General features: G+C 39.0%; 1 protein-coding gene across 2 annotated transcripts; it reads right to left on the bottom strand.

The window, feature by feature from the left end:
- Positions 1–511: 511 nt before the first annotated feature.
- On the bottom strand, positions 512–26,824 carry LOC140951250 (uncharacterized). 2 transcript variants are annotated; one of them, XM_073400486.1, is made up of 11 exons: positions 26,783–26,824; positions 20,343–20,401; positions 19,175–19,540; positions 9,880–10,167; positions 9,385–9,660; positions 9,014–9,280; positions 8,549–8,869; positions 7,806–8,105; positions 7,580–7,714; positions 7,005–7,053; positions 512–4,618 (listed from the first exon to the last, which is right to left on the bottom strand). In XM_073400486.1, exons 2-11 carry the CDS (start codon positions 20,386–20,388, stop codon positions 2,509–2,511), a joined length of 4,158 nt encoding a protein of 1,385 aa, XP_073256587.1. In that variant the 5' UTR covers positions 20,389–20,401; positions 26,783–26,824; the 3' UTR covers positions 512–2,508. The 2 variants fall into 2 exon arrangements, with proteins under 2 accessions (XP_073256587.1, XP_073256586.1); XM_073400485.1 differs by lacking the exon at positions 26,783–26,824 and adding an exon at positions 20,491–20,585.
- Positions 26,825–27,209: the final 385 nt, after the last annotated feature.

Genomic DNA, 27,209 nt, shown 5'->3' with positions numbered 1-27,209 from the left:
ACAAAATACACTTGCAGAAATCGATGTGCGCTCTGTAACATTAACTCGGAAGGAAGTCTTTAGTAGTTCCTAAAAAGCACCAAAACAACTTGGAGGGTTTCTCCTATCAACAAAGCGGGTTGTGTCACGGAGGTTGCCCAAGCATTACGAAGTACTGCGCTACATGGGTAAAAAAAATATTGTAAGGTAATCTGCTGTATGAATGTGAGGCTGGGTGTCTCTATCCCCGTGAAAAACGATAAATGCTAGATTTGTTAGTCTACACCAAAAAATAAGAAGCTATTGAAAAATAATGGCCAAATCGCAGAAGAATTTTAAAGTCTCTCAAGTCCCAACCTCTCAGCGCAATCTCGGGTTAAGAGACCTTGAGAAAAACGAAATAGAACTGAGTTGTTGCCAAGGTAACCCATGAAAGCTATAGTTTTTGACAGGAGCTTAACAGGAGATATGGACCAAAAGACTGCCATTGTATTTATACCTTACGACCGAACATCGAAAAGCGACACAAAGAGAAATTTAAAATATGTTTATTTTATTCATTTCAGTTTACACAGTAAAACTCGGTTATGCCTTTATGAATGAAAAATGTTGAAATTCACTATAATGTAATTGTAAGAAAATCGTGACAATCATTGTTTCACTCAGCTGTTTACATTGCTACACACACCAGATTTTAAACCGTTCTCATAAAAATTTACAAAATTACCCCTTATATCATCAATTCCCATCTGCAATCATTTCTTCAGGTTACTCTTAAGGCCCTAGTATCAGCATAGATATTCTCCTAACTTCCTACGGTGGTGATACCTCAGTTTTAATGATAATTTCTCTATTCTCATGTCCTTTATATTTAACCATGCAGTGGTAATTAAGGAGAAATTGGATGCTGATAATTGTTAAGGCTTAAAGGGCTAACTGCTATGCGGATCAGTCATATTAAGTACGAAAATGATTCCTTAGAAAATAAAGACAATGCTTATAGTTTAAAAAGCTCATCTGAGTACAATAATTTGCGCTTATAAAACTAGCGAATATTTCTTTGTTATAATATCATCTTTACAAATATTTACAAGAGATAACTAATTTAAGGCTGTTTTTCATGTAACTCTTAACACGTTTAAAAACAATTAATAATTATGCAAAATATTCGATTATTTAATACTGCTTACGTTCAGCCGAGACGAAAACTCTTGTGTTGACATACTATCTACACTAAAAATTAATGAAATTCCCCTGGAACTTCTGAAGTTAAGGCTAAAATAAACTCAAACAAAAAAACAGTTCTTACAAAACGTCTGTTTAAATAAAAAAGAAACCACAGTTAAAACGAAGCCTATAGCACAACCAAAAGACATATTTAACAAATTCTATAATCATTAGCCGAGCCCGCGGTAAAAAGATCATACAGTTCTTCAGGCAGAGTAATAAACGGCAACAAATAAAGATTCAGTGTAACAGAATTGCAAAAAATAGCAAAACTCCGCGTAAAAGAACCGCCAAAATGGCGCGACCCTTCTATAACAAGCCTCTTATATCAAAAACATTTGTTAGTAAGATTACAAGAGAACGCTTACCAACGTAAAACAACATCACACTGTTAGTTACACCTGATGAATATAAATTAAATCTTCACTGATTCACTTAAATACCAAACGAATTTACTTGCTAAAGCAAATATTACATATCTACTACAATATAAATGTCTAATAAAAGACTTGTTTTGTAATCTCTTTTAAACCAGAACGAGAAAAATTAACTCTGAAATTAGGAAATGCAATAATATTTCTCTAACTCGTACGTGTCTAACCACTCAAGAAAGGAGCTTCGGCCTTATTCAAACTTTTTGCTAGTGGCCTAGCCAAAGCATATTGAAGGTGCTGTAATAAGCTTCAAGGATGAGAAATACAAGCGCAAAACGAGGCCGAGTGCATAACAGGTTGAATCTTGGATACACGATGGCAGCACCGTTTGGACAACCTTCAAAACGCACTGAAAAAAAATTGTTCTGACACTTTTCTCTCCTTTTTCACAAGACGCTAGAACCTTAGAGAGCAACCACGACTGCGACCAGGGGAAAATGTACCTTGGAAAAATAGTTCAGGATATTTATAAGTTATTTGACATCTTCCACCAAAAGAATTTTCTCGGATATGAACTTGTAGCGACGACTTCCGATGGAAAAAAACGCCTTGCGGAGACGTTGATCATTTTCTTTCATTAATCCGCGCGCTTAACGCATTAACCGCACCCGCATAGTATAACAGTGAGGCAGTGAAGCATTGTGGAAGCATTGTTAACGCTATCACCATCGTAGTTACTTTAACTACCCGTTCCGGAGTAACTACGAGTATCCATGGTGTGCCAGAAGGCCACTCCGCTTTTGGTTACCCCTGAGATGCGTGGAGGAAGAGTGATGAGCTCTTAATTGGTGAATGTGAGCACCTGGAAGTCCAAGCGAGACCAATTTTTTATTATTTATGATATAACAACGTTTGTTATATATTTCCTTCAAAGATCCCATGACCGATAGATTTGGCTTGATCCTTGCCCTTTCACATCCTGCAGTCTTTTATTTGTCTTGTATTCTTTTATTAACTTGGAACAACGCTGATCTTTTTCTGCGTCGCTATATGAATCTACTTTGTATTTCGTAGGTGACACATTAGGAGAATATTTTAAAAGTTCTGAGTTCGAGAGTTTCTCCACTTCTTTTAAGCTCTCTCTACTGGAATCACTTCCGTCTAAGTTCACTCCCATCTCCTGCTGTAACGCCATTATTTCATCGTAGACTTTAGGATTGTATGAAGTACCCTCCGTTTCATAATCGTCCATTTCACTTGACGAAGGGTCAAATTCATACGGATCATCGCACCGAGTCCCTCGGCCACTCAACCGCATCCGCGCATGAACCTTGGAAAAATCCTCCGGTCGTAGTCTGTCGGGATTTTCGTAACTATCCCGAGAAGAGGCGTAACCACTCGAAGCGCGGCCGCTGGAAGTCCGATTACTCGAGACTGATGATCTTTTTGAGTGATCACCCGGCCGTAGGTGGTCGGGACTGTAGCTATCCCGAGAGGAAGCATATCCACTCGAAGGTCGGCTGCTGGATGTTCGGTAGCTCACTCGTGCCTGCGAATCCCGAGGTGAATCAATACTGTTTGTCTCGCTGGATGAAACCTGAACTGAACCAATCCCGCTGGATGCATTTGACGAGGATCTCGATACGCGACGTCTCTCTTGAAAGAAGGGATCGCAAAGTTTAAGCTGATCCATCGAGTCTGCTCGTTCCATTGAAGATAAATTCAAATTTGTCACTGAAGCAGGCTTCTTCTCTTTATACGAAGGCGGCAAAGGTCTTTCAGACTGATCCGTACGTTCATCCGAAGAGGACTCGGAATCGAGTGACTTTAACTTCGTGACTGCTCGAGGAAGGGTGACACCAGCGGTGCTGTTGATTATCGCATTCGGGTTACTATCATAAAGTTTTCTTGCAATTTCTCGGTCACTCTCTGTTTCCGAAAGCGACACTAAAGAAATTGCCGGAGAAACACTATTCTCCGAGTCCGTATCGATTGGAGGATTTTTATCCTTGTGTGGGTGTGAATCGTAAGGACTTCCAGAATTGGGAACATTCCAACCTTTCAGTTGATCAGTGAAGGAAAGTCTTTGAGATTCTGATCTTTCGAGATGAAGGTAGGAGGATTGCGTGTCAGGAAATTTTCTTGGCAGCGAATTAGAACTTTGAACCGCTGGTGCCGAATACTTCAAACAATCATCTGACTCCTCTTCATCGCACATGCAGCGCAGCTTCGGATCTGAATCCTGTTCCGAGATGGGCCGAAGTTTACCTTCGTAAAGTGAATGGGGGCGATGCCGAGTGCCTCTCCTTCCTCGTTTCCGAGAGTCTACCGAGTCTGTATCGGAACCTTTTTCATCACTGTTGTTATTTGTATCCTCCAATCGCTTTGTGAACACCGCCGGCGTCGACCAATGATGAGGTTGTTTTCGCCCAAGCGTCCCATTGCCTCGCGAGACATCCCGGTCTCGTGGACTCTCCTCTTTTATGGGCTGAAATCGAGGATTTCGAGAGAAGGCACTACTCCTTCCTTCCGGCAGACTCATATTAGAGCCGAACTTTGGGACAACCTTGGATCCCAAGTGTTCATATGAAGCCTTTCGCGCAGTAATTCCTATCGGGGACTGCATAGAGTCCCGTGACCCGACATCAAGCTGCCTACAGAACTGATCGTATGAATCCCGTACCTCGCGGGACGCAGGTTTGGCGAGAGTGCAGTCGTACCACGCTGACATCCCGTCCCGAGTTTCCATATCTCCAAAGAAACGAACTTTATCACTCAGAACAGTGTCTTGGGAGGAAATCTCTGGCGAGTGTGAAGGTGATGAGCTAACCAGAGCAGCGTATCGCAACATATCACCACCATAGCGACCGTCATGGCCAGTTAAGATAAAGTCTTCTTCTAGCTTCGTCTTCGGGTATTTATCGTACTTGTCTTCGCCGTGGACATCGGGAATAAATCGGACAGCTTCTGGTCGAAGCTTGATTTCGGCGTCAAGGAAATCTTCATCAGATTCTTCGGGTTCGTACGCCTCCTTTGAGCTGAGCAAAGCAAAGAAAAAATAATTAGTATCTCTTGTAATACGAATTGGCCATTTCAAGCTTGTTGGATAAAAGTTATTTTCACCTGACAAAAGTTCTACGACCTTTTCTATTTTGTCTTTATATGAGAGGGGAAGAGATAGCTTAAAGGAGATCAATTTTTGCGAACGAAGTGAACACAAGCGACTGCCTTCGTCACGTTTGTGAAGCTCATCACAATAGCTGCAGTTTTCCGGTCTCAAATAGATCCGGAATGCCAAAGAGCCTTTTACTTAAGCAAATAAGTCATCGGAATATTGTGAACGTCCCATTAATTTGCAATGAGTTCCTCGGTCTCCTTATTATGTTGTTTGCTATGTTTCATCTATTAATTCTCGCTTCCTAAAATTTGTTGTTGATTCTAGCAGAACCTTCCCACTGTAATCAGAATATGTAACCGTCTATTTGTAATAAATAACAGTGCAAATTCAATTACTTTTCAAAATTTAAACAGCGTCATTCCTCGGTTTGGAATATCGACTGTTTAGAAAATATTCACTTCTTGAAACTGAAAATGCGTGGTCTATCAATCATTTAATAACGAAATAAAATAATATATTTCGGTATGCAAAATATGTACAAAAAAAAAAACTGTGCCAATGAAAAGGCCAGAGCCGTTTTATAATGGCCTTCATCTGAGTTGGTCACGATTTCCATTGATTCTCCGTATAACCGCGCACAAATAGGTTCCAACCGTTTAGGTTTCTTATCGTTCTGTTAAAGTTCTAACACAGCAGCTGTAAAATTAAAGATTTTAAAAGATTTATTAGAGCTTGTACTTCAATACTGAGAATGGTTCAACTGATTTTGATCAAGGAAGGGAAAGATAGAATCTCAATCATTGTCAAAGATTCGGAGTGAGAAATACGATTCAGAATCAGGTCATCAAAAAAAATAGTGCAGCTTCTTGTTCAAAACCAAAGATAATATGATGTCCAGGAGAGGAAGAAAAGGTGGCTATACAGATAAAACGTTTGCCAAATTTACAAGACATTATTGTTGTATCAGCGAGCGGTCTAAAGACAAAATAAATGATGAAATATCTTCCTCCATGCAAATACCTCAATAATGAGCCCATTCAAATCTCCTCGAGGATGAAAATAAAAATGCACCACTGTGATTTGAAGAAACTCTACTGGAAAACCAAGCTGAAAATTTGCCACATATCCATAATATTTCACTTTTTGACAGCTATACTTGATGAATGACGACCACTGAAATAGCTGCAAGTTTGTCTTTTAGGTTTAAAAAACTCACTTCACGTTCCTAAAAACGACTCTAAATTTTCTGGCAACATTAACGGAACTTTTTCGGTACGAACCCGACGAAGTCACTTAAATTTCGGTTTTTGGTAATCCACCAGAAAAGTGTCTTCTAATGTTAATGGCACGAGGCACCTGCCGTTTTTTGGAAGACAAGCCAACAGACTTGAATGACTTTCTAATCATGAACATAAATTATACAAAAGATACACAGAGTCGCAGAGTGTGGTGTGAATAAAAACATGGGATCTCTTTACCGACTCTAATTACTCCATACACAAACAAATCCTCAGCAGAATTCTTCCATGACTTTGGACAAATTCATTACAATCAATTAAGTCGCAAATTTAAACCCAGTCCATCTTATTTTTGATAATACGGGCGTTCAGACCAAGAAAATGACAAATTAAATCAACCTGAGAGTTGTACTGAAGATTTTGCAGCGCTTATTGATGAAACATTTATCATTGCCGCCAGCTCACATCTCATCTTCCATATGATTCCTGCAGCGATCTCAGCATGCTAAAAACAAGCTACACAATGCTTTCTTTCGCTTTATACCGTCAAATATCCGTTAAATCTATATGGACAAGTTAAACTAACTCTCGCAGCGAGTTAACTGTTATAATTGATGTGCCCGCGTGCGCGCCAGTGCGATCTGTAGTTATTGTGAGATATGGAAAACAAGAAGCTCGACTATAGAACTCGAAGTCCGTTCAGAGAAACAGCTAAACTGTATAAAAATGTCAGTAAAGGATATAGACATAAATTTCTTTCCGACAGTTCTTTTGTTCTATAAGTTAGTGTTCAGGCTAAGAAATATTCCTTTTCTAACATGGGTAAGCAAGCTCCATCGTGCTGGAGTCGAAGGAAGAAACTTCCCTATTTTTAAATCGGAAGGCCGTCCTTTGATTCCATACTCAGAAGATCCTGGACAGTGTCTTTGTGACGCAATCACAGGGCAACACTGAAACTCAGTTAGTAAGGAACTTTCGATAAATGGGTGCCTCAGTCAGGTATTTCAAAATCATCAGTCTCGAAAATCGGAGAAAAACCACGTAAAAGCGTTCAAATTTATAACTAACCTTGGGAGAATAAATTGAACTTTCTTGTTTCCAGACTGGACATCAAATTCTGTGATAAAAACGTAGAATAGTTAGTCAGAAGATTAAAACAACAAGGAATGAACGAATGTTGTCAAGGTGGTGATTGCTTAATTCGCCTTAGCGACTTGTTATTATTCAAAGGGTAGGGAGGGCTAGTGCAAATAAGGAAGTCATTGGTTTTAATACAGGAAAAAAGGTAAGTGTTACATATAATTATTCAGGTATAACATGATTCTTCGCAGTACAAATGTCAGTTTCTAACTAGTGCTGATAGTACAGGGGGTGGGGAGGGTTATTCCCAAGCCATCTCGGTCAATGCATTTCGGTGACGTATCGGAGACGAAAACATCGCTCGGACAACGTTACGTGAAACGCATAGACCGCGCGGAATGAAGAGGCCTAAGGACTAGGCAAGGCAAAAGGCACCATATTGCCATTTCAGTGGGTGATAGGTGTGGGATGAGATGAGGATCAGGATAAAACGAGCTCCTGACGGTAGCAGAGGAAGGGAGGGGGTGGGGGATAGTGAGTATTTGAACAATGCTGCAACTTACTGTCTCTTTTCCTTTTACGAACAAAGCAGAAGTAAAGCAGGCCAAGCAAGAAAACACCAAATATGGCTCCCAGGACTCCTGCAATGATTGGAACTACGTCGCTGCTTTTGGAACCCGCACCAAAATCTGGGGTGGCTGAAAACAAGACAACGGTAAAACGTAAGAAAAATTGTGCTAAGTCGAAAATATTTTAAAAATTCGCAACCAAATTAAGATGAGAACTCACCAATGTTATATGTCTTTGAAACATACGCAGCCTCGCTGAACTCGTTCGCTCCAAAAGCCATGACGCGAAAATCATAGCTCTTTTCTGCCTCTGCCATTTCCGTTGTAAACAAGTAGACCCTGCGATTCGCTGATACAGCGGAATCTGCAACATGCCAGGTAGACGAATCTTTGTCTTCCTTGTACTCCACGACAAATTTCTCCACCGGGGGTCGGCCGGGAACAGCTGCGTGACTCCAGCTGATGTAGTAGCCGTCTTTGGTGATGTTGACAATAACATTCTCCGGTGCTAAAGGTTTATCTGTTGGAAGCACCAAAAATATTTGAGAAGGATATTTAGAACGGTGAAATGTTTCGTCATGGTGTTGGACAGAACAATACACGCCACTGGGAACCAAAACAGTTGAGCATCACAATCAAGCAAAGTGAGCACTCTTTTTTGCACCCCTTTAGCTCTCGTGCAACCTATTTTCAAAAAAATCTCGTGTAACAACGTTAAGGTTGTAACCTAACTTACCAATAATAAGACAATATGTCGTATGAAAACTTCAAAACAATTCAGTGGCAAACTAAACTTTAACCCTCCCGCAATGCCGACACCTGTCTACAGTCGCTCAATATTAATAAAAAACATTGAAATTGTCTCTTAAATCGAGAAAACAAGACTGCTAGGTCGAACGTTTTTCCTATGTACCTGGAATCCACCTCACCTAAGCAAATGATTTTCGCAGCCGCTTAACTTACCCGAATTTTTAGAGTTATGATTAATAACCAGCGGTAACCCTTTTGCTTCCACGATGTCACTGAAGTGCCCAGCTCCCTCTCGGTTGATACCTCTGACGCTAAACAGATACATTTGATCCAGCTGGAGGTTTGGGATCTGGTGTGACGTCACGCTTGGTGGGAGGTAAGAGGAACTGCGCCACTCGTAGTCATTGGCTGAAGATAGTCGATACCAGACTTCCATCTGCTGTGGATAACCTCCATCGTACCCAGGCTGCCATTTAATCACGACCGTTGAACCATTGAAGTCCACATATCGTATCGTAGGTTTGCTGGGAGTCGCTGTAAGATAATGTGATAAACATTTTAAGCCAGAACTAAGTTCATAGTTTATTAAACCTTCCCCAAAAGCTTTAACGTGTGGGAGGCAAAAACACAAGCCGACAAACAAGGACCATCAGAGTCGGATTAAGACCGCTGACTTACATATAACAGCTAAGGTTGTTGAATGCCTGGCCTGTGCATCGTCTGAGCTCGCAATACAAGTGTAAACACCATAGTCTTCCTTCTGTATACCCGTGATGACCAACTTTCCGCCCTTGCTGACCGTGCGGCCTTGTGGGAAGGGAGCACCCTCGCGTTCCCATGTCACCGTGGGAGGTGACTCTGAAGTGGCTTCACAGGAAAGTGTGACGTCATCATCGACTCTAAGTGTCATGATGCTTGGTGGAGCAACGATAAATTTTGGAACAACTGTGGGAAGACATGCAGTAGTTTAGCAGTTAATCCTGTATTGGCTTTCGATTTTTTTTTTTCAGAAATGTTATTCCTATTATAAGCCTCGAATGATCACCTACCTTTCAAAACAAGCCTTGTTGTCTTACTCATTCCGTAGCCTACTTTGTTATATGGAGTACAAGAGTACTCCCCAGCGTCAGTGCGACGGACGTCTTGAATCAGCAGAGCGCCTTTCTCCAACACGGCAAACCTTGGATTTGAACGAACACTTTCACCCTGTCGTGTCCAGTTTGTAAAGTCTGTGGTCGGATTTCCCGTGGAAACACATGGTAACCGGGCGTCGGCTCCCTCCGGAACTGCTACGCTCTCTGGCATGTCAACAATCGTAGGGGGAACTGAAGTAACAACAGGAGAAATGGACACGTAAAAAAACAGATCACATTATACAGAAGATTTCTTGATTACATTTGATTATGTTTTAATCCATCAAATCCTAGGCTCTAAGAAGGTTCTTGGGCCTTGAGGGAAAAGAAAAGGAAGAGAATTTCTCCCACCCCAACCTCATCATTTCACTTTGGCAGGCTTGAATGAGAGAACCTTGATTATAAACTCACATTGTACGTCCAATAATGTTTTTGCTCCTGGATAGGTAACCAAGCCGCTGGAGTCGAACGTTTTGGCGGTGCACTGGTAAACACCAGAGTCTCCACGGACGGTGGACTTGATGAACAAAGCCCCGGATGCAATGACTGTTGCTCGAGGATCAGTTGTGGCGTCGCTTCCGTCTTTAGTCCAACTGTAAATAACATTCTCACTCGGTAGATTTGTGTCCGTCAGGCATTCTAGAACGGTAGGGTATTTCTCTACTACTGCTTTACGACGAGACGGTAAGCCAGCTTTTCCTGGAGAAAAAATCCACTACGAAAGTAAGAATGATGTAACGGCGAATTAAAATAGCCTAAGCACAGGATACTCAGCAGCCTATATGAGAATGGGTCACCTGTGTTACGACAATTAACTGAGTGTATGTTGTGAAAGCATGAATGCTTTTTCTCCTTATGGAGAGAAAATTAAAAAAAAACTTCAAAAACCTTTATACAGTTTTTGAAAAAAGGACTGATTGCGAGAATTTCTCCAAACGATAGATAGTGCAAGTAATCGAGAAGACAGCGGAAACGAATCCTTGGTGATCTAAAGTGCTTATTTAAATAATATTGTACAGTGTACCAGGGAAGAATAAAACTCTTCCAACAGCTAAAAGCAAAAGCAAAAACGACAAATAACCACAGAATTGTGCACAAAATCCGCAAGAACAGAGATAAAACAAGAAAAAATGAATTAAATACTGCCACAAATTTCTCTCTGGCTTTCAGTTTAAAATGAAACAGAACAAGCTTACTTTAAGTTGAGGATTTCTGGAGACTAGATTAATTTCCCTTAAACAAACAAACCAAGAATGACTTTAAACAAACATAGCAGCCTTGTAGAAAATAGCTGAAACTTATAGAAGTTTTCAACCTCGATTTAAAGGCCGAAAGTACAATATGCGACATGCTATTTTCTACATTATTAACTGTATTGCGTAGAATTAAACACACTGTCGACGCTCCGTAACTGTTTAGTACACATGTAGGAAAATTATGTGTCTCATGTGATTTAAAAATCTTAACGCTTAAAAATTCTACTTTAAAATGCGAGAAAAACGAAAAAAATCACTGAAAGACTTGCTTCAAATGAGCTATATCAAAATAAGTAAACAAAATAAAAGAACATCTTTTGATACCTTCCGGTAATCTTCCCACGCTAATGCTCAAGACCATCATGAAAAATTTAAAGATCCAACGTTTCTGTCTCGTTTCCACAACAGATTCCCACATTTCTAACACGTTGTTGAATCTCTTTAGACCATAACACTTTTAAAAAGCGAGGAAATTATCACGAGCTTCCGTGCGGAACTCCGTCTTAAGTCGAAGACGGAATATGAGTAAACTCTTCAAAACGCTTTTGGCCTCTCGGAATTATTAATGTCAAAAAATTCTGTCAAATCTGTTTTTGAACTTTTATGACAAGCCAATGACAATCGCTCATTAAGGATATTTATAAAGGCACCAGACTTGTTAAAGCATATAAGGCTCCAAAGACTATATTCGTAATATCACTTTCAAGTTTGTTTCTTGTAAAAGAAGAACGCTAATTTCTGTAGTTTGGCGCCACTTAAGTAGATTAAATAGTTATATCAGAAAACTGGACAGCAAAAGGAGCTTTTCTGGTAATCATTACAGACGACTTATTAGAGTGCCCGGAACACTTATGTGGATGAAAAATGTGTTTAATTGGGTAATTAGGAAGTGAAACAAGGGTTCACTTTGAAACAATAATTCCTTCACCCTTTTGGACAAGTTTTATAATCCGTACTTTACAAGTCCATAAGCGGAGTTCTACGATATATCCTTTCATATGAAACTTCTTCAGCAGTGTACGCAAGACATTATATATTTCCCAGGATTTTTTTTAAAAATAGGTTTCGGATTTTTCTTCAATGTGGGTATTCTCATGGTGTTAATGAAAAACTGACGGTTCATCTGGTTATAAAGAGTAAAAGGATTTCCCGATCCGGCGCTTGCTTTTCGCTGAGAAAGGAAGTCTGATGTTGCAGGTTATCCTATCACCCGCAACCTTGGCAGATTTAATTTTATAGTGACAATGTGCCTAAAGAAAAACCATCAAGCATATTGAAAAGGAACCAAACGGGGTCCTGAAATACACTGAATATCAACAACATGTAAACTTGGTTAGGTTGTCGCCATGAATAAGATTATGCTAGAACAGCTAAGAAAGAGGGTTAAACGTCGAGAAAAACAGCCTTCGAAATTATTCGGCGTTTAGAGGAGTCTGAAGAATCTGACAAAAATTTCCTAGATGAAACTGTTGACTGTTTTTTAAGCAAAAACTTGTGTAGCCTAACAGAGGGAACATCGCAGAGAAAAATGAAAATGAATTGCAACACCTCATATTACTATTTCATCTTATTCTACATTCTCTACTGTAGCATAGCTGGAACCGTTATGACCATGCACAACATATAATTATCAGCACTTTGCAAGATCTACGTCAACAGGAAATCTGGGACATTTCTTACATTTTGAATAAACCTCCACTGTAGTTCAAAATCACGCCCTTGAAGTAATAATTTCCGATTCCGATCACCGCGGTCGGCGATCGCGGTGAAAAGTAATCGCTGGATTCTCTCGGTCTAGATACTTCCATCCTTTCAGCTTATGTAAAGTTCTCTCCTGAAAATGTCCAGTAAGGTACGTTATTCTAAAAATGTGCCTTAGGAATAAATCCTTCTCCATAAAAAAGGAAGTACTGTTGCTATTTCTTTGATGCTCGCCTTTGATCTGGAAAGGGCTGCTACATGTTCTTTAGCTACATATCAAGTGGGGCCGGAATTATAGCAGTGGTCCTAACCTAGTCTCCATTGCGAGGGTTTAATCCCAAAAAATCCCTCTTGCACTGGCCAAAAGCCAATTAAAATAATAAGAATAGAAACAATATAACATGAAGGAAAAAATTTTTAAAGTGTCACAAAGTTGGAATGAAAAATGAACAATATTAGAGAAAGGAAAAACAAATTACTAAAGGTAAAAAAGGACACCGCGCGTCCATACATATGTGCTATCAAGTACCAAGAAAGGAAAGCTAGTGGTTAAAACGCACCGATAATGAACAGTACTGATGCCAGAGACTTCTCATTGCTCAAATAATGAAGATTTTCAAGTATACGATCTATAAAACGAGCTCACTCTGATATTCGCGTGGGAGAATCTTTTCAGCTGTTAGCACCCAATATAATGGATATCTATCTCTTACAGCGAGACAATGTTTTCATGTCAATAGAATACAACCAACTTGGGTTTTACCCAAACCAAACATCAGATAAACTTATTAATTTGACCTCCTATGAAAAACTGGAACACAATCGTGCGAGCTTGTGAATAATATATTAAGTGTGTCATTGCAGATTATCCTCATATTAACGATTGAGTAAAAAAGAAAACAGTATCACATAACTAAAGATAACTAGTAGCCGCTGAGGTTAAGCTGAAATTCTGCATTATAAAAAAACAGTAACGTCGTGTAAATTTCTACACAAGCTCTTTATTCTTAGATATCATCAACACAAGGTCAAGTTTTCAAAAAAGCTAATTTTCAAGGTGCAAAAGTGAACGAAGGAAAACATGTAAGTAATTAGCATATGTGTAAAATTATCACCCAGACTTTTTCAACTCTTCATATTTGACAGAAATCAATAACGCTGAAAGGAGCAACGTGTAGAACAAACTGAGGCAGTCTTAATTTAGACCCTTGAAGCCCCCGGGCTTGAGGGTCAATCTTGGTTTATATTTGGCTTTCTTAGTAATCAATAATCTTTCAGTTATTCAATGATTGTTAGATATGTAATATAAGCATTGCGTTTTTATAAACTAGAGTTTTATTCGATCTGAAAAAGAGTTATTCTAAGGGCTGCTTCGGAAAGGTTTGGAGGAAAACGCTTTTTGTTTCTCTGGGTTGTTGGCTACTTCTAGTAGTCTTAAATTTGTTTTTGTGCTCAAGCCTTTTCCAATCATTCAAACTGGGCGCAACCAAGGCAAAATAAAGTTTCGAACGAAAAGAAACTAAGTCCGTGCTGAGAGCTGAAAAATGATAAGGTAAAGAGGTTACTTTTCTTCCCTAGCAAAAAGAACGGAGCAAGCTCTTTCCGTCAAAGAAAAATCACGAAGAGTTGAAAATAACTGAAGGTGGTCTGAATACGAACGTGATAATTGTATGGTGCATTGACGAATTTGCATTTTAGAAAATTTTTTCTTACGTACGCTGAACAGTAACTTCAAACACATGATGAAGGTGCCCAACGGAATTGAACGAGGAGCACTGGTACCGACCGCTGTCACCAGGTACAAGGGCTGTTATTGAAAGCACGTGACTCCCAGTTGAGACAGAAGCCCGCTCAAAAGGTATTTGTGCCCCGTGTTTGAACCATTCCACTTCCGGTTCCGGTGTACCCCCAATCAGGCATGGTAGAGACAAAGAATCGCTTTCGTTAGCGGTTATTTTATCCAGCGGTTTCTTTAGGAAGAAGGGAGGGACTAGAACTGGTCGAGGGGCTGATACAGCGAGAGAAAGAAAGAAGTTAAAAGGTTAAAAGTTATTATAAGATTAAGAAAGAACCCCCTTCGCGTTTTGTGCCAATCATTCCTGAAAATATCACAAATAATACAAGCGGCGTTTACAGTAGCAAGCCTTTCTGGTAGAGCAAATGGATATAAAAATGGCAAATTTCTCTTGTCGAGAAAAAAATTACACTGCAATTATACCAATCTTATGGGTAAAAACTCCACAAGTTTATGAAGGAATTCAAACGACATGAAGGAAGTTCGCATTTTAAAGCGGATTGTTTGAAAATTCAACTTTTCATTCTTAAAGGACGCTTACATTGTTCGAGGCTGACAGCCAGTAGGGACGTCGCGATAATAAAATAACCCAAGTAAAAAATAACACGCGCGCGATCTGAGGAAGGTGGGCGGTAGCGGGAAAAAAATAGGACCTCTCTCTCCCCAGCCCCCGTGCGTATTTCGCATCACTTTTTTACATTACGACTGCAGTATGATCTTGGAGCCTTGAACAGGCTTAGACCGCGAGCGGTCGTTTTTCTTTCCTCAGAACCACGCGCGAAGCGTTAAAAAGTAAAATCAAAAAAGGAGGAGAGAGAGACAAAATCCGTTGTGACTATTCAAAAAAAAAAAACCCTTTGGCAGTTCTTTCAAATGTTACTATTTCTTTTTCAGAATTTTACTCAAGGAAATTTGAAATTTTTGCTGAATTTTTTACTTCGAACACTTTTACTCTCGGATTCCAAACAGGTGGAAAGCAGGCTTCAAAGCAAAAAGAGCACAACACCAGAATTAAAGATGCCAATCTCTTAAAAGAATGTGCAGAAACCCATGAGCAGCGCGTGCAGCTCGTGTTGATCATTCATGATATTTTCAGGAAATGCCTTTTATTTCAGTTCATCAGTCTAAACTGACAAGGAAAAAAGACACGCGAAAGGGTTTACGACTATTAGCTGAGAGAAAGATTAGTTACATGAATTTGCAAATAATATGTGTGATCAAGTCAATCAATAAAGGAACCGATGAAATCAGTCAAAGACCAAAACATACACCAATGAGAAAAATGAAACGGAGAAATAGTGGGAATTATTTTAATCAATGAATTTGATTAAAGCTAAGGAAGTTTAAATAAAAATAGGCTGCAAGGAATAATAGTGAAATCTAATGATTAAATTAGGTTTTGGTACGCAACAAAGCGACTCGCTTTAATAATTCACCCCCTTTTTTCTGTGTACAGTTCTCTTTCGTACTTAAAGAGTTTTCCATGTAAATTCGACCTAAAGTTGATCCGCAGGACACCAAGCAAAGATCGGAAAGGAAAGAAGGAGATAGTGAATATTTTTTCTCTCAAGTCAGACTCTGAATGGCTACCCTTGATTTGAGAACTCAATACTCTGATCTGAAGCGCTAACTATTGAGTTTTACCAATTCGAATAATATCTCTACCTGGTTTTAACATGAATAAAGATAAGAAAACGCGGTAATAATTTAACATTTTTTTCGGACTTGACTAGAGTAGGCTCAGGAATCAGTAGATCAGACCCCTTGAATTCGTTAAACTCTAAACAAGAATTAAGCAAAAACAACAATTAAGGTTCTTTTCTGTAATTGTTTTGACACTCCTAGTTTATAGAAGTGTGGGAAAAATCTGCTGGCGCAAAAATGTGTTTGCTTTTTCGCTGTAAAGTAATCAAGAGTTACACTATAGAATTTACCTTAGAGCGGGATCTGTTTATTTAGAGAAATATTTTCATAAAGAGAACAGCAAAAAGAGAAAAAATTTCGAATAGAGTGGTCAAAAGCAGATAATTGACATGGGAAGTTGAAGCGTGGGTTAAAAATGTAATTGACCGAGATTTAAATATTCACTGTTACTGGAAAGTTTGAAAGTCACCTTTATTTACTGTCTGTTAAATCTTGAAAGTTTTAGATGTTTGTTCCTGAATAAGGATTATCGTTAATCACAAGGTTCGTGGTAATTGCAGTAATTTGCTTCTGCTAGGATGTGTATGACGAAAAAAAGCACTCCACCACATCTCCAACTTAAACTCTGTACTTCTAGTTTCCGTGATCATTTATTGACAAAATTATTTATAAACCGTCGCCTCTTTGAAAATTCTTCAAGTGGATTTATTTTCCGGGCTTAAGGTCAAGTCATCTGACAAAACTGAACCTCCCAGGAGTAGTATTATTGTTCGATTATTCAAAATTAGTTTCTCAAAGTTGACAGGTCTTTCTGCTCTGATCACATAGACAAGCTATGTTGCCATGGTAACCTCACTTTCGTGTACTTTCTTTATGAAACAAAATGTCGCTCAGTTTGTTTTTTGTTTGAACAAACACAAACGTTATTGCATCTTGAAAGTGAATTTTGTGATTTCCTGAGGTTTGTAATTATTAACCGCTGTTGTTGAAACTAGATTGTGCGGTACAGTTTTTAAGGTTAAGTTTTGTATATCGGCGTTATGTCGAACAAAAGAACAATCAAGAAAAGAAAAAATAGTTGGGTAAAAATGAATTTCAAAAGCGCTTCGTAGCTTTGCGTTGTAAGAGAAATGAAAACATCGGTGACACAAAGACAAACTGTCAAAATGGCGGTGCTTTAGCAAACATGAGGTAAAACCTTTTTAAACAGAGGATATTAAATCAGGAACGTGTTTGCTCGAAGCGGAAAACTTTTACTGGACGCCGAGCTGTAAAATAACTTGCGGGTTGTTTTATGTGGTTAACTGGAATTTTTCACGACAAATGTCAGAGGCTCAAACGGAATCCTTGTTCACCCATTTCGCTTTTTTGACTTGTTAACTAGATTTGCATCGCACCAAATAAAGGATTCAAAGCGGTCTTGTTATTCAGTAGCCAAAGTACAGTTTTGACAAAAATGGACACCACGCTTGTTTGCTGTTTTATTGTTGTAATTTTTTTCAAATACTTTCGAATACAACAGCCAAACGGTTTTGAGCATTAAAAGCCAGTCTTGATCTGCACATTGCACATGCCCAGTGAACTTCAAAATCGTATCACAAAGAACTTTTTAAGAGGAAAGTGTAGTCTTCGAAGGACGGTCGAAAAACGACTCAATTCTCGACTTCGTTATCCAGTTTGTGCATTCTTGTTCAACACAAAGAAGGTGTGAAAAGTCGAACAAAAGAAAGCCAATAATGCTTTTTCGTATTCGTAAGATAATGTACGAGAAAAAACCACGAGAGACTCGCTCAACAAGGTAAAAGCACCAAGTTCGAATTCAACTTACTTAAAAAAATTTTTCGACACTTTGGGAAACCAGCATAGACTTAAGTCAGAGCTTAGGTTTGATACTTAGTCGGAATAATAGTAATTAAGCCCTTAATATATTGCAGTGACTTGGGGCTTCTACACCACAATGCATATTTCAATTACAAGGGATTAAGATAGCGGTTTGCGCATACAAAATGCAAAGTCGCAAAGCTCGGAAGAGGTTTTGCCGCTCCTAAACGAAGATAACTTCCAACTGACCTCGTAATAAAAAGTTTTGGATTGTTGTTAAAATTTTGGTATTACATGACATAAAAAAATATTTTGGAAGCTTGCTGTCCGACATATCATTGGTTTCTGTTCATTCCACGGGTTTTCCGTGCTGAAAGTATGGAGATCATAACCACATTATATGGGTACACTAAAATATAGTTTTTTGCATAACGAAGACGATGCAAACCGGAAAAATATACCCTGCCCTACTTCTGACCCAAACACTCCTTTGAGCCCCTTTGAGTAGAATGAGGCAGGAAACCTTTGGAACATTTTAGTTTAACAGTTTGTTAAATGCATATGTTTAGTGGCAAAGTGACCGTCTTTCATAATGTAGGGGACTGAAGGAGAGCAAATGACTGATAAGTATATGACAGGTTTTGTAACCCATAACGGGTGAAGCAGATTTGTTTAATAATTTTTGCTTTATCGAATAAACATTGATGCAATGTTTTTTTCGTGGAGGAGGACTGTATTTTTCTTTCTCGAAAACGCGTTTTTTAATTCGCTCAGGAATTTATACCGCATTTTAATATATTCACAATATAGACCACATGAATAAACACGACACACTGGGCGTATAAAATGCTATGATACGGTTGAGGAGGAGGAGAAGCGGTTTGAAAATTTTCAAATTATTACCTTGATTATTTTTAGTTTTTCCACTGAGAAGAAAGATATCAGATTGATTTTGGAATCTATTTAAATGCAGAGACTCCATCGTGCGAGTAATATGACGTTACCGCCAGAAATATACAATGAAACTAATGTCATATGATGGCCAACAAGATGATACACAAAGCGTAAAAATATTTCTCTTGTCCGGCCTACACACTATCACAGCGGGTCAAAACCACCGATACGTGACTTGCATGAACGCTTCTAAGAGTCGAACGAACGAACGATCATCTCGCTCGCTACATTTTATTAGCTTTTCGATCGAGACGTATCGATCCATTAGCTTCTGTTTTTAAATAGGCTAGATTTGGAAAAATAGGGAATTTTACCCCCGGAAAATTTGATAAATTCTTATTTTCAGGTACTATTAATTACAATTAGGTCAGCCCCATAATTCACTCGTAATAAATCGACAAAACCACTCCATTAATTGGTAAACTAACTTATTAAAAAAAAAACGATTTTTCGCTCTCAACAACTGTATATATCGGACTACGTACTCTCCACTCGATTTGCAATTATACAAAAACAGCAAATAATTAAAACTTACCAATAACTTTTAAAACAATCCATCTTCCTTGATTCATAATCGTGTTATCGCCACCCGACTGCATTGTTCGGCAGCGATAGATTCCTGCATCACTTTTCTTAGCGCTAGAGAGCAAAATAGCCGAATTGTTGATCATATGCAAGCGTCGGGAATAACGCGAGTCGATGTGAGGTTTGAAGTTCATAAACTTGATGAAGATTGGGCTTTTCGAGCCGTTCTTTCGCCATTCTAGAAGCTGAGATACTTGGTCATCCTTTACAGCATCACACAATAAAATCACATCTGATCCTAGCTTCACGTTGACTTCCAAAGGTGGGTTTTTTCCACCACCTGGATCGGGATTCGTTGAAGATCCCTGTGCCAGACCTGAAATAAACACGGGCGGAAATAGGCGAATTTATATAGTCTTCGAGTTCTAGGGGCGAATTTTAACAATCGATTAGAAGAAGTTCTAAGCTTAATCGAATGAGTAGCCCTAGGCAATATATAATTATTGCTCTATTGCTTAACTGATACGATCGTAAGCTGAAGAATTTTGAAGTTCTCTAGCTCTCACGTGTTGAAATACACATCTTCTGTCCACGCTTTAGTTACTCAGCTGTACCGTGCAGTGTAGTGGAAGGTCGAGTTATAAATTATGACGCCATAATCCTCAGCAGGAAAAATCACCCACCAAACATTCAAATTTGCGCTAGCGCTTTCAAAGAAGCGAGCATTTATAGCGCTATAATAAACCCAGCCAAATCCATCAGGAGAATTATGGTCGACGATAACTCGACCTAAGATTCGATCGCGCGATAAACAAACGCGTAGATCTCTCTCCAATGCCCAGAGAAGACTTACATTGATTCAAGAAATCTGTGGATGAAGGACAGTTCCATTCGACTGCAGTAAAATCCACAAATGAGCTTGTTACAATTGTGAACAAAACTAAGTACATTATTTTAGATTAAGTGATATTGTAGCACAAAACTTAGGGTAGTGGTTGGTTTCATCCAGCGATGATAAATAATATTGAACGGTCCATGTATATTGCGACTAGAAATCGCACCGGTTTAATGTATTTAGGGAATTTAAAAACACAAAAGCTTGCTGATTTTAAGCCGCGATTTCAGCTGATCTTTCGGCAGTCGCGTGATAATTACGGAAGAAAACGCTGAAAACTTACCTCGTTGAAACAGAGTGAAAAAGCAGCACAACCACACGATGAACATGACACCGTAGAACCTATTAATAAGAAGACCACATTAAAGACGATAGATCCAAGTGAAATTTCCTTCTTATACGATAGTGGTCTCTAGTAAGGGTCCACGGACCTTTTACACATGTTTGTGAAAACAACACGCGAGACAAAGAAGACCGTAATCGGACATTTACAACCGAAATGGACATACGCTAAAGTGACCAGAAAGGAAACTCCTGTAAAAACAATTGCCGAACAACAGGGTCATACATTAGCCAATCAAACTGCGAGTTGCGTTTTTTGAGTTGACAAGTAAATTGATGACCTTACACCATATTAATCGAGCGTTCGCGCGTACGCGTGGTTTCTATGCGAGATTTTACTTAATATGCGTTCTCTCGCGTGGTAAACAAACACGACGCTAGAAAACAAATCTTTTTTCCAAGCGCGTCTAAACGATTTTACGGCAGAAATAATGGCATCTGCAGAAGTGCAAATTCTTGAGTTGAAAAACACCGGAAACGCCAAAAGCAATTGAATCCGACAAGATCCATTGTTTCGGTCTGAAGAACAATTATCATAAAAATCACACCGAATTTTTAATAGCCCCTCTGGAAAGCACATGGAAAACGTTCTTGAAAAATCTTAGGGTTAGGGTTAGGGTTAGGGTTAGGGTTAGCTAACTTCAAATTTTAAAATATGAACAACAAATATCACCATTTCAACGGCTACGGAAGAGGTCTTGTTTGAATGGTTACAGGATTTCGTCCGTAGAATCAAAAATTAGGAAGTCTCAATCTTTGACAAGCAGAAGGAGCAATCAAGAGCTGTCACTTGATCACTTGATGCATAACTGCCCAAACCTTATCGTTCTTGGAGACGATTGTCGCTATTTTAGGAAAGCGGGTCTTCAAATTTCGACCTAAGGGCATTTTCTCTTTAGGCGCTATAAATGATGAAGCGAGTTTTTGTCATCGCGTCACAACACAACAGAGACTGCATGTGTTCACAGTAAATATTTTTCATCCGCAAATACAGTCTCGTCTAAAAACTCCTGGCTGCTATTTTTGAACTTTTTACGTCAGAACTGAAGAGGTAACTGGAGAAATAAAGATAACCTTAACTTAAGTCAAGAAGTCTAAATTAGTCTAAAAAACTTTCAAAATCTTAGATAAACGCGGTTGACCTGACGTTTCCTGAGAAAACTTTGCCCATAAAACTATCAGCAATAAGGACTAAACTATACTTAAACACAGCAGTAACCTTAGTGATCACGAATTGTCCTACTCTCCGCTCCATGTCGGAAGGAAAATTACACATACAGTGTTGTAGTCGGTTTTTGGCCCGAGCAGCTCGAACGAAGTAATGGGACAGCTGACAAGAAAGGAAAAATGTTTGAGTGCGGAAATCACTGTTGCTTATCTTCCTGTTCTGATGTTAATCATTCTTTGAGCTCCTATTTTACCGTTTAATGTTTTTTGCGTTAGCCTTGGAATACACCTCCCTCTTATAATTATCTCCACTCGAACGTTTCACGAGAAAAGTTTCTTCTGTTCCCAGGTTGGTCGTGTAAGAGAATATAATCGTTTGGAAGAGCGAATTTTTTGCACGAGAATTGGTATATCTGCGTAATAACGAGCTTTCCGTTCCTTCCAAAGCGTGTGAATCGCGTGTAAGCATAGCGTTTGAAAGCGAATCTGTTTTGTTCTTGTTTGTTTCGGCGTTGTTTTTGTTTTACGCTCTTTCTCATCGGCGCCCCACGCTTTCTCGTGCCTCACGCGCGCGCTTTGGGAACGAATGACTGTTACAAGGGCAAGGTTTAATTAAATTGACATCGTTCGGTGGAAATAAATCTTCTTAGGTCTATCTTTACAGTTTTCTATATCTTGAAGCTTTATAAGGAAGGTAAATCTTTTACTGAAGAGGTCAGGATGAGAGAGAACAGTCCAATTATGTTTGCAAACCACACAGAACAGTAACAAAAAGTTTTTAAATCCCGGCAGAGGTCAATTTCTTTTTGAACCTCCAGGAGACCACACCGTGCACCACGCCCGGCCTCCGGATGTGGGCGGGTTCTTCAAGTTATTACAAAAACTTGCTTTATTCTTTAAATTCTTGTGGTTTTGATTTCTGACCTTGTCTTCAGTCGCACGCTGGTAAGATATATGATGATCTTAGGGACGCCAAACATAGAGCTTGGAAGTTGTCAGGTTGCTTGAGGACGTCTTGAGGGATCCTCTAGCAGAAAATCAGGCTATTTAAAATTTAAGCCGGGTCGAAAATATAAAGGCACGAAAACTACATAGACTACGAGTAGTCCCCCATTTTTCCTCAGGGATAGTAGCAACCTCGTTCCCAGGGTTCTCTCCTACCCGCCCCCATGGGGGGCGGGTAGGAGAGAACCCTGGGAACGAGGTTGGGATAGTAGATCGAGCGAAACGCGAGCGCGGGTGAAGATCACCCCACGCGAGAAAAGGCGACAATTTTCACGCCCGCTCGCGTTTCGCTCGCTGTACTATCCCTGAGGAAAAATGGGGGACTACTCGTAGTCTAAAAACTACATGGGTGGTTTTACAGATTTTATCCTAGACCATATGAAGTACATGTGAAGAAGGCTTTGATAGCTTTCGAACCTTGCACCAGGAAATGTGACCAACAGTCAGGTTCACCTTTTCCTTATATGCAGCCGAACAATGTAAGGGCAGCCCGGCCCTACTAACATAAAATGATAACCCTCACTTGACAATATACGTTGTGGTGGTTCCAAATTAACGCCGACTAAAGTGCAGAGGATAATGAAAAAGCAGAACTATGTTTGACATATTGAAGTATATTCTTGTACATAAATAAAATCTTAACATTTTAAAGTTCAATGTATGTGGATTACATCGCGTAAATTAGGTTCAAGTAGCAGGAAATTGTTTTTGGAACACAAATGAAAAGGTTGTTGGTTTACATGCAATTGTAACAGAGAAGGCTACAATTTCAAAAATCAGTTCACTGGATTAAATGTAACGTAATGAAGTTCAAACTTTTGAATCTGTGAAGATGTAATCGTGTAAAAACGATACCACACTTATGAAACCTCTTCGTGAATGAAAGGGTCATTCGCTAGTAGTCCTTTGTACCGTCATATCATATGATTGGCCACCTTTAGTCTATCACGTCATGCCCGGATCACAAACTTGTGCCTGTCTTACCTCCTAAGAGAGAACACAGACATAATCTAAGACAGTCCAGGGCTTATGCCATGCCCCGTACACATACAAATCGTTTTAAGAACACTTTTATTCCAAGTATGTGTACATAATTTTTTGGACTAGTTTGTACCTATTTATACATAGAGAGTTTTTCGCATTTTTATAGAAATGTTTTTTGTTATAAGTTCAATTAGTATTTATATTTCTGGAATTTATTTAATCTTAGTTTTAAGTAATTGTAACGCAATTCAGTCTACGGACTGCCATGTTCGATATTTTAATAAACTATCTATCTATCTATCTATCTTATGCTCGTCACATGATCTTTCCCTCCCATATCCCATTTGCCCACCGGCGTGGCCCGTTCCAGGCTCATTCTCTCTTGCTCTCAGATAGTGGGAAGTTTCCTCCTTGTACTATCTCGGAGCTAACACCGACGTAATGTCACATTTTCAGCATTTCATCATTACTGAGATATTTTCGTTCTGTACAGAGCTAATTTTTTGGTCGGTCGACAGAAAGGAAAGTACGGTGTGGCACGAAATTTTTGCGGATTGGCGAGTTTTGTGGGTGTTACGAAAACTAAGACCCTCGAAAACTAAGACTTAAGACCTAAGACCCGTCTTAGTTTTCTAGATTACGAAAACAAAGACCCCCTAAAATCGAATCCGTCGAAATATAAAGTCAAATTGTAACCGAAATAGGTCTGATCTGTCAAATTATATCATGTTCGATCCTTTCTACCGAGTTTTAGGTCAAATTTAACGGCAAATTTAGGGGTCTTAGTTTTCGTAATTTCGAAAACTAAGACCCCTCTCAGTTTTCGTAATTACGAAAACTAAGACCCCCACCAAAACAATCTCTAAAATTTCTAAAGTCGAATTACGACCGTTTTGCAAACATACATTATCAATATTGCGGCTTTAAGAAGAGGATGAAAGCTCCCGGGTGAAAGCTATAGACTACCTACGTATAATTGTACACTGAAAATATGCCTTACCCCTATAATTTTGGTTGTTTATCCTTAAAGTCATAAAATTGGTTTTCCACTGGAGTCGTTGCGGGCTGACATATCGCTGCGACCTGAATGGCTGATCGCTATTAAGTGGTCAACGGCGTTATCGGTTAAACATCACTCAAAACTACGAATTTTTTTTCCTTTTCTGGCCAGGTCATAGATAGAAAAGTGCTTTTATAAAAAGGGTGAAAAAGGGAGAATATGCTACATTGCGTTTTTCTAGCGTTTGTTTTTATCGTTGCCACCCCGGAGATCACCGGGTTACAATGCAAAGATAGTTGAGGGGTAATCTCGAAAACTAAGACGGGTCTTAGGTCTTAGGTCTTAGTTTTCGAGGGTCTTAGTTTTCGTAACACCCGAGTTTTGTGTCAAGTTTGCGGGAACTAATTTTTGCGATTAGGACAGACTGAATTTTCTTGCTGGGAATTAACTTTTGCGATTTTCAGAAAGTACCAAGTACCCAGCATCGATGATATTTTCGTTTTTTGTTATAAAGTGAGTGCAATAGAAATACATATTTTCAAACAATACTACGGTATGCGTACCCTAAGTATGATTAAACCAGTAATTCATTGTATACTGTTTTGTTTCTTAATGAAAGACGCACGTTGTAATTGAACAAACACGATGTTTTAGTATTGTAAATTTTTGCGGAAAAAATGTTCGCGATAGTTTTTATTTGCGGGAACTTATTTTTGCGGATCGCTGGAAAAATCGCAAAAATTAGAACTCGCAAAAATTTCGTGCCACACGATAAGTACATGATTCATGTGTCTCTTAACATACAACATTTTTACTCTACACCCAGGTCGAGTTTTCTGGTCGGTCATAGTCTACATGCAGACGTCGTAGCAGTCATACATTAATGCTGGAACAATCCATAATATCGATAGGTTTATGTCTGACTGAAAGATCCTTTCATACATAATATGAGCAAAGGTAACTGGTTTTGAAGATTCCTTCGAAATGTCAATCAGATAACATATAACTTAGAAATTTGACATTTTTCTTTTTATATTTTTTCTTTAGGGACTTTAAAGAAAAAGGTGCGTGGCCTCATGAATCACGGAGGGTTTACTTTTGCTGTTTTAGAAAAAATCGATCAGATAAAAATATTGGTTTGTCTGCCAAAAATGAATGATTTAACATTTCTCAGTAAATAGACACTTTCAGTCAAAGTTTGCAATGGCGGATCCAAACTTTCGGATGTGCAGGGGGCGGTCTCAAAAAAAAGTTTTTCGCCCCTTCGGGGGGGGGGGGGAGGGGGGAGGGCGAAGGAACCGGGCCTCTCTCCTGGATATACAGTATCTTCCAAGCTATTTCTCGAAAGGACAAACCCAATAAAATAAAATCAGTTTTTTTGTTCCTGATTTCGGTTTGGCGTCATTTTCTCAAATTTGCTATTTTAGAGATTTGCCTTGTATTCTTTTTATGAGCGAGAGAACAGATCCATCTGAAGGTTCGAACCTATCACCTCTGTTATCCTACTGTTTCATATACCTAATCCAATTTGTGTAAAGTATCCGAAATCATCTAGCTGAAGGCATAGAGATTATCCCGATATGGGGTAAGGTAAACGCTTTAAGGCAGGAAGCTAAACCCAAAACACCTTATACTTTACTTAATATTTTCCGCCTGGAGACGTTAAGGTTAAGTCATGGCGTGTAATGTTTTCACTGGTGGCAGTTTTTGCTACGCGAATTTTCTAATGCATAAATGAAAATCTTCCTGTCATTTCCCACTAAATGTCAGGAAGAATTAAAATCTTTGCTATCCGATATCATAGAAGATTGGAATTTATAGAACACCGCCAAGGGAAACATAAGGCTATTTAATATTTGTCTGTACTCATCAGATATACTTAATCGCTGATCAACTGCGAATTGTGCGAACTTTTTACTATACTGTTACTATCTGGATCCAAAAACCTGCCGGTCCACCTCAAAACAGGATTAATTTAAAAGCTATACAACCTCGTTCAAGGATAATTCAAAATGAATGTAAAATGATTTTCAGATCACAAACAGTTTATACAAGATCAGTGCTTGGAACATAGCAATGTTTCAAAGGAAAATGAATACACAGAGAAACTTTTCTTAGTAAAGCTCCACCATCGAGTTAACCGCGGTCTTCACACTTGAACTGATTTGTATGTTCTATGGAGGGGAGATACACTTTATGAAACGAAAGAATACGCAGTTTCTTACCTCGATGTCTTGAATTTTGATGTTAGACGTCAAAATCTGTTGGAAAAATGAATCAACAATGAGTTTGAAGATTAGGATTTCAAGTCCAAAATGGCGAGAGTGTATTAATAGGAAGCGTAGGCATAAAACTCCTAGTATGAACCGATCTTTCTGACTGTATGCTAAGAAATCATTCAGTTTTTGAATAAAATAATTTTATTTTGATATTACCTGTTTAACATCTACGAAGCTTGTGCTAGACGAAGAGAGGTTTAAACTTGACTCGAAAAATTAAAGCAAACTGACTATCAGGGCGATCTCTTGACAAAACGAGAACAAAGATAAGAAATTAAGAATTGAATGTATTAACCAGCGACTACCGCGAGCCTTGCAGGAAAAATCCACTCAGCGTGGGGCGATTTTTGCCCAAGCGAGACAAAATAAAGAT

The sequence above is a fragment of the Porites lutea genome, chromosome 10 (assembly GCF_958299795.1).
Source record: "Porites lutea chromosome 10, jaPorLute2.1, whole genome shotgun sequence".
NCBI classification, from domain to species: Eukaryota; Metazoa; Cnidaria; class Anthozoa; order Scleractinia; family Poritidae; genus Porites; species Porites lutea.
This window is presented reverse-complemented; position numbering and strand designations above follow the sequence as displayed.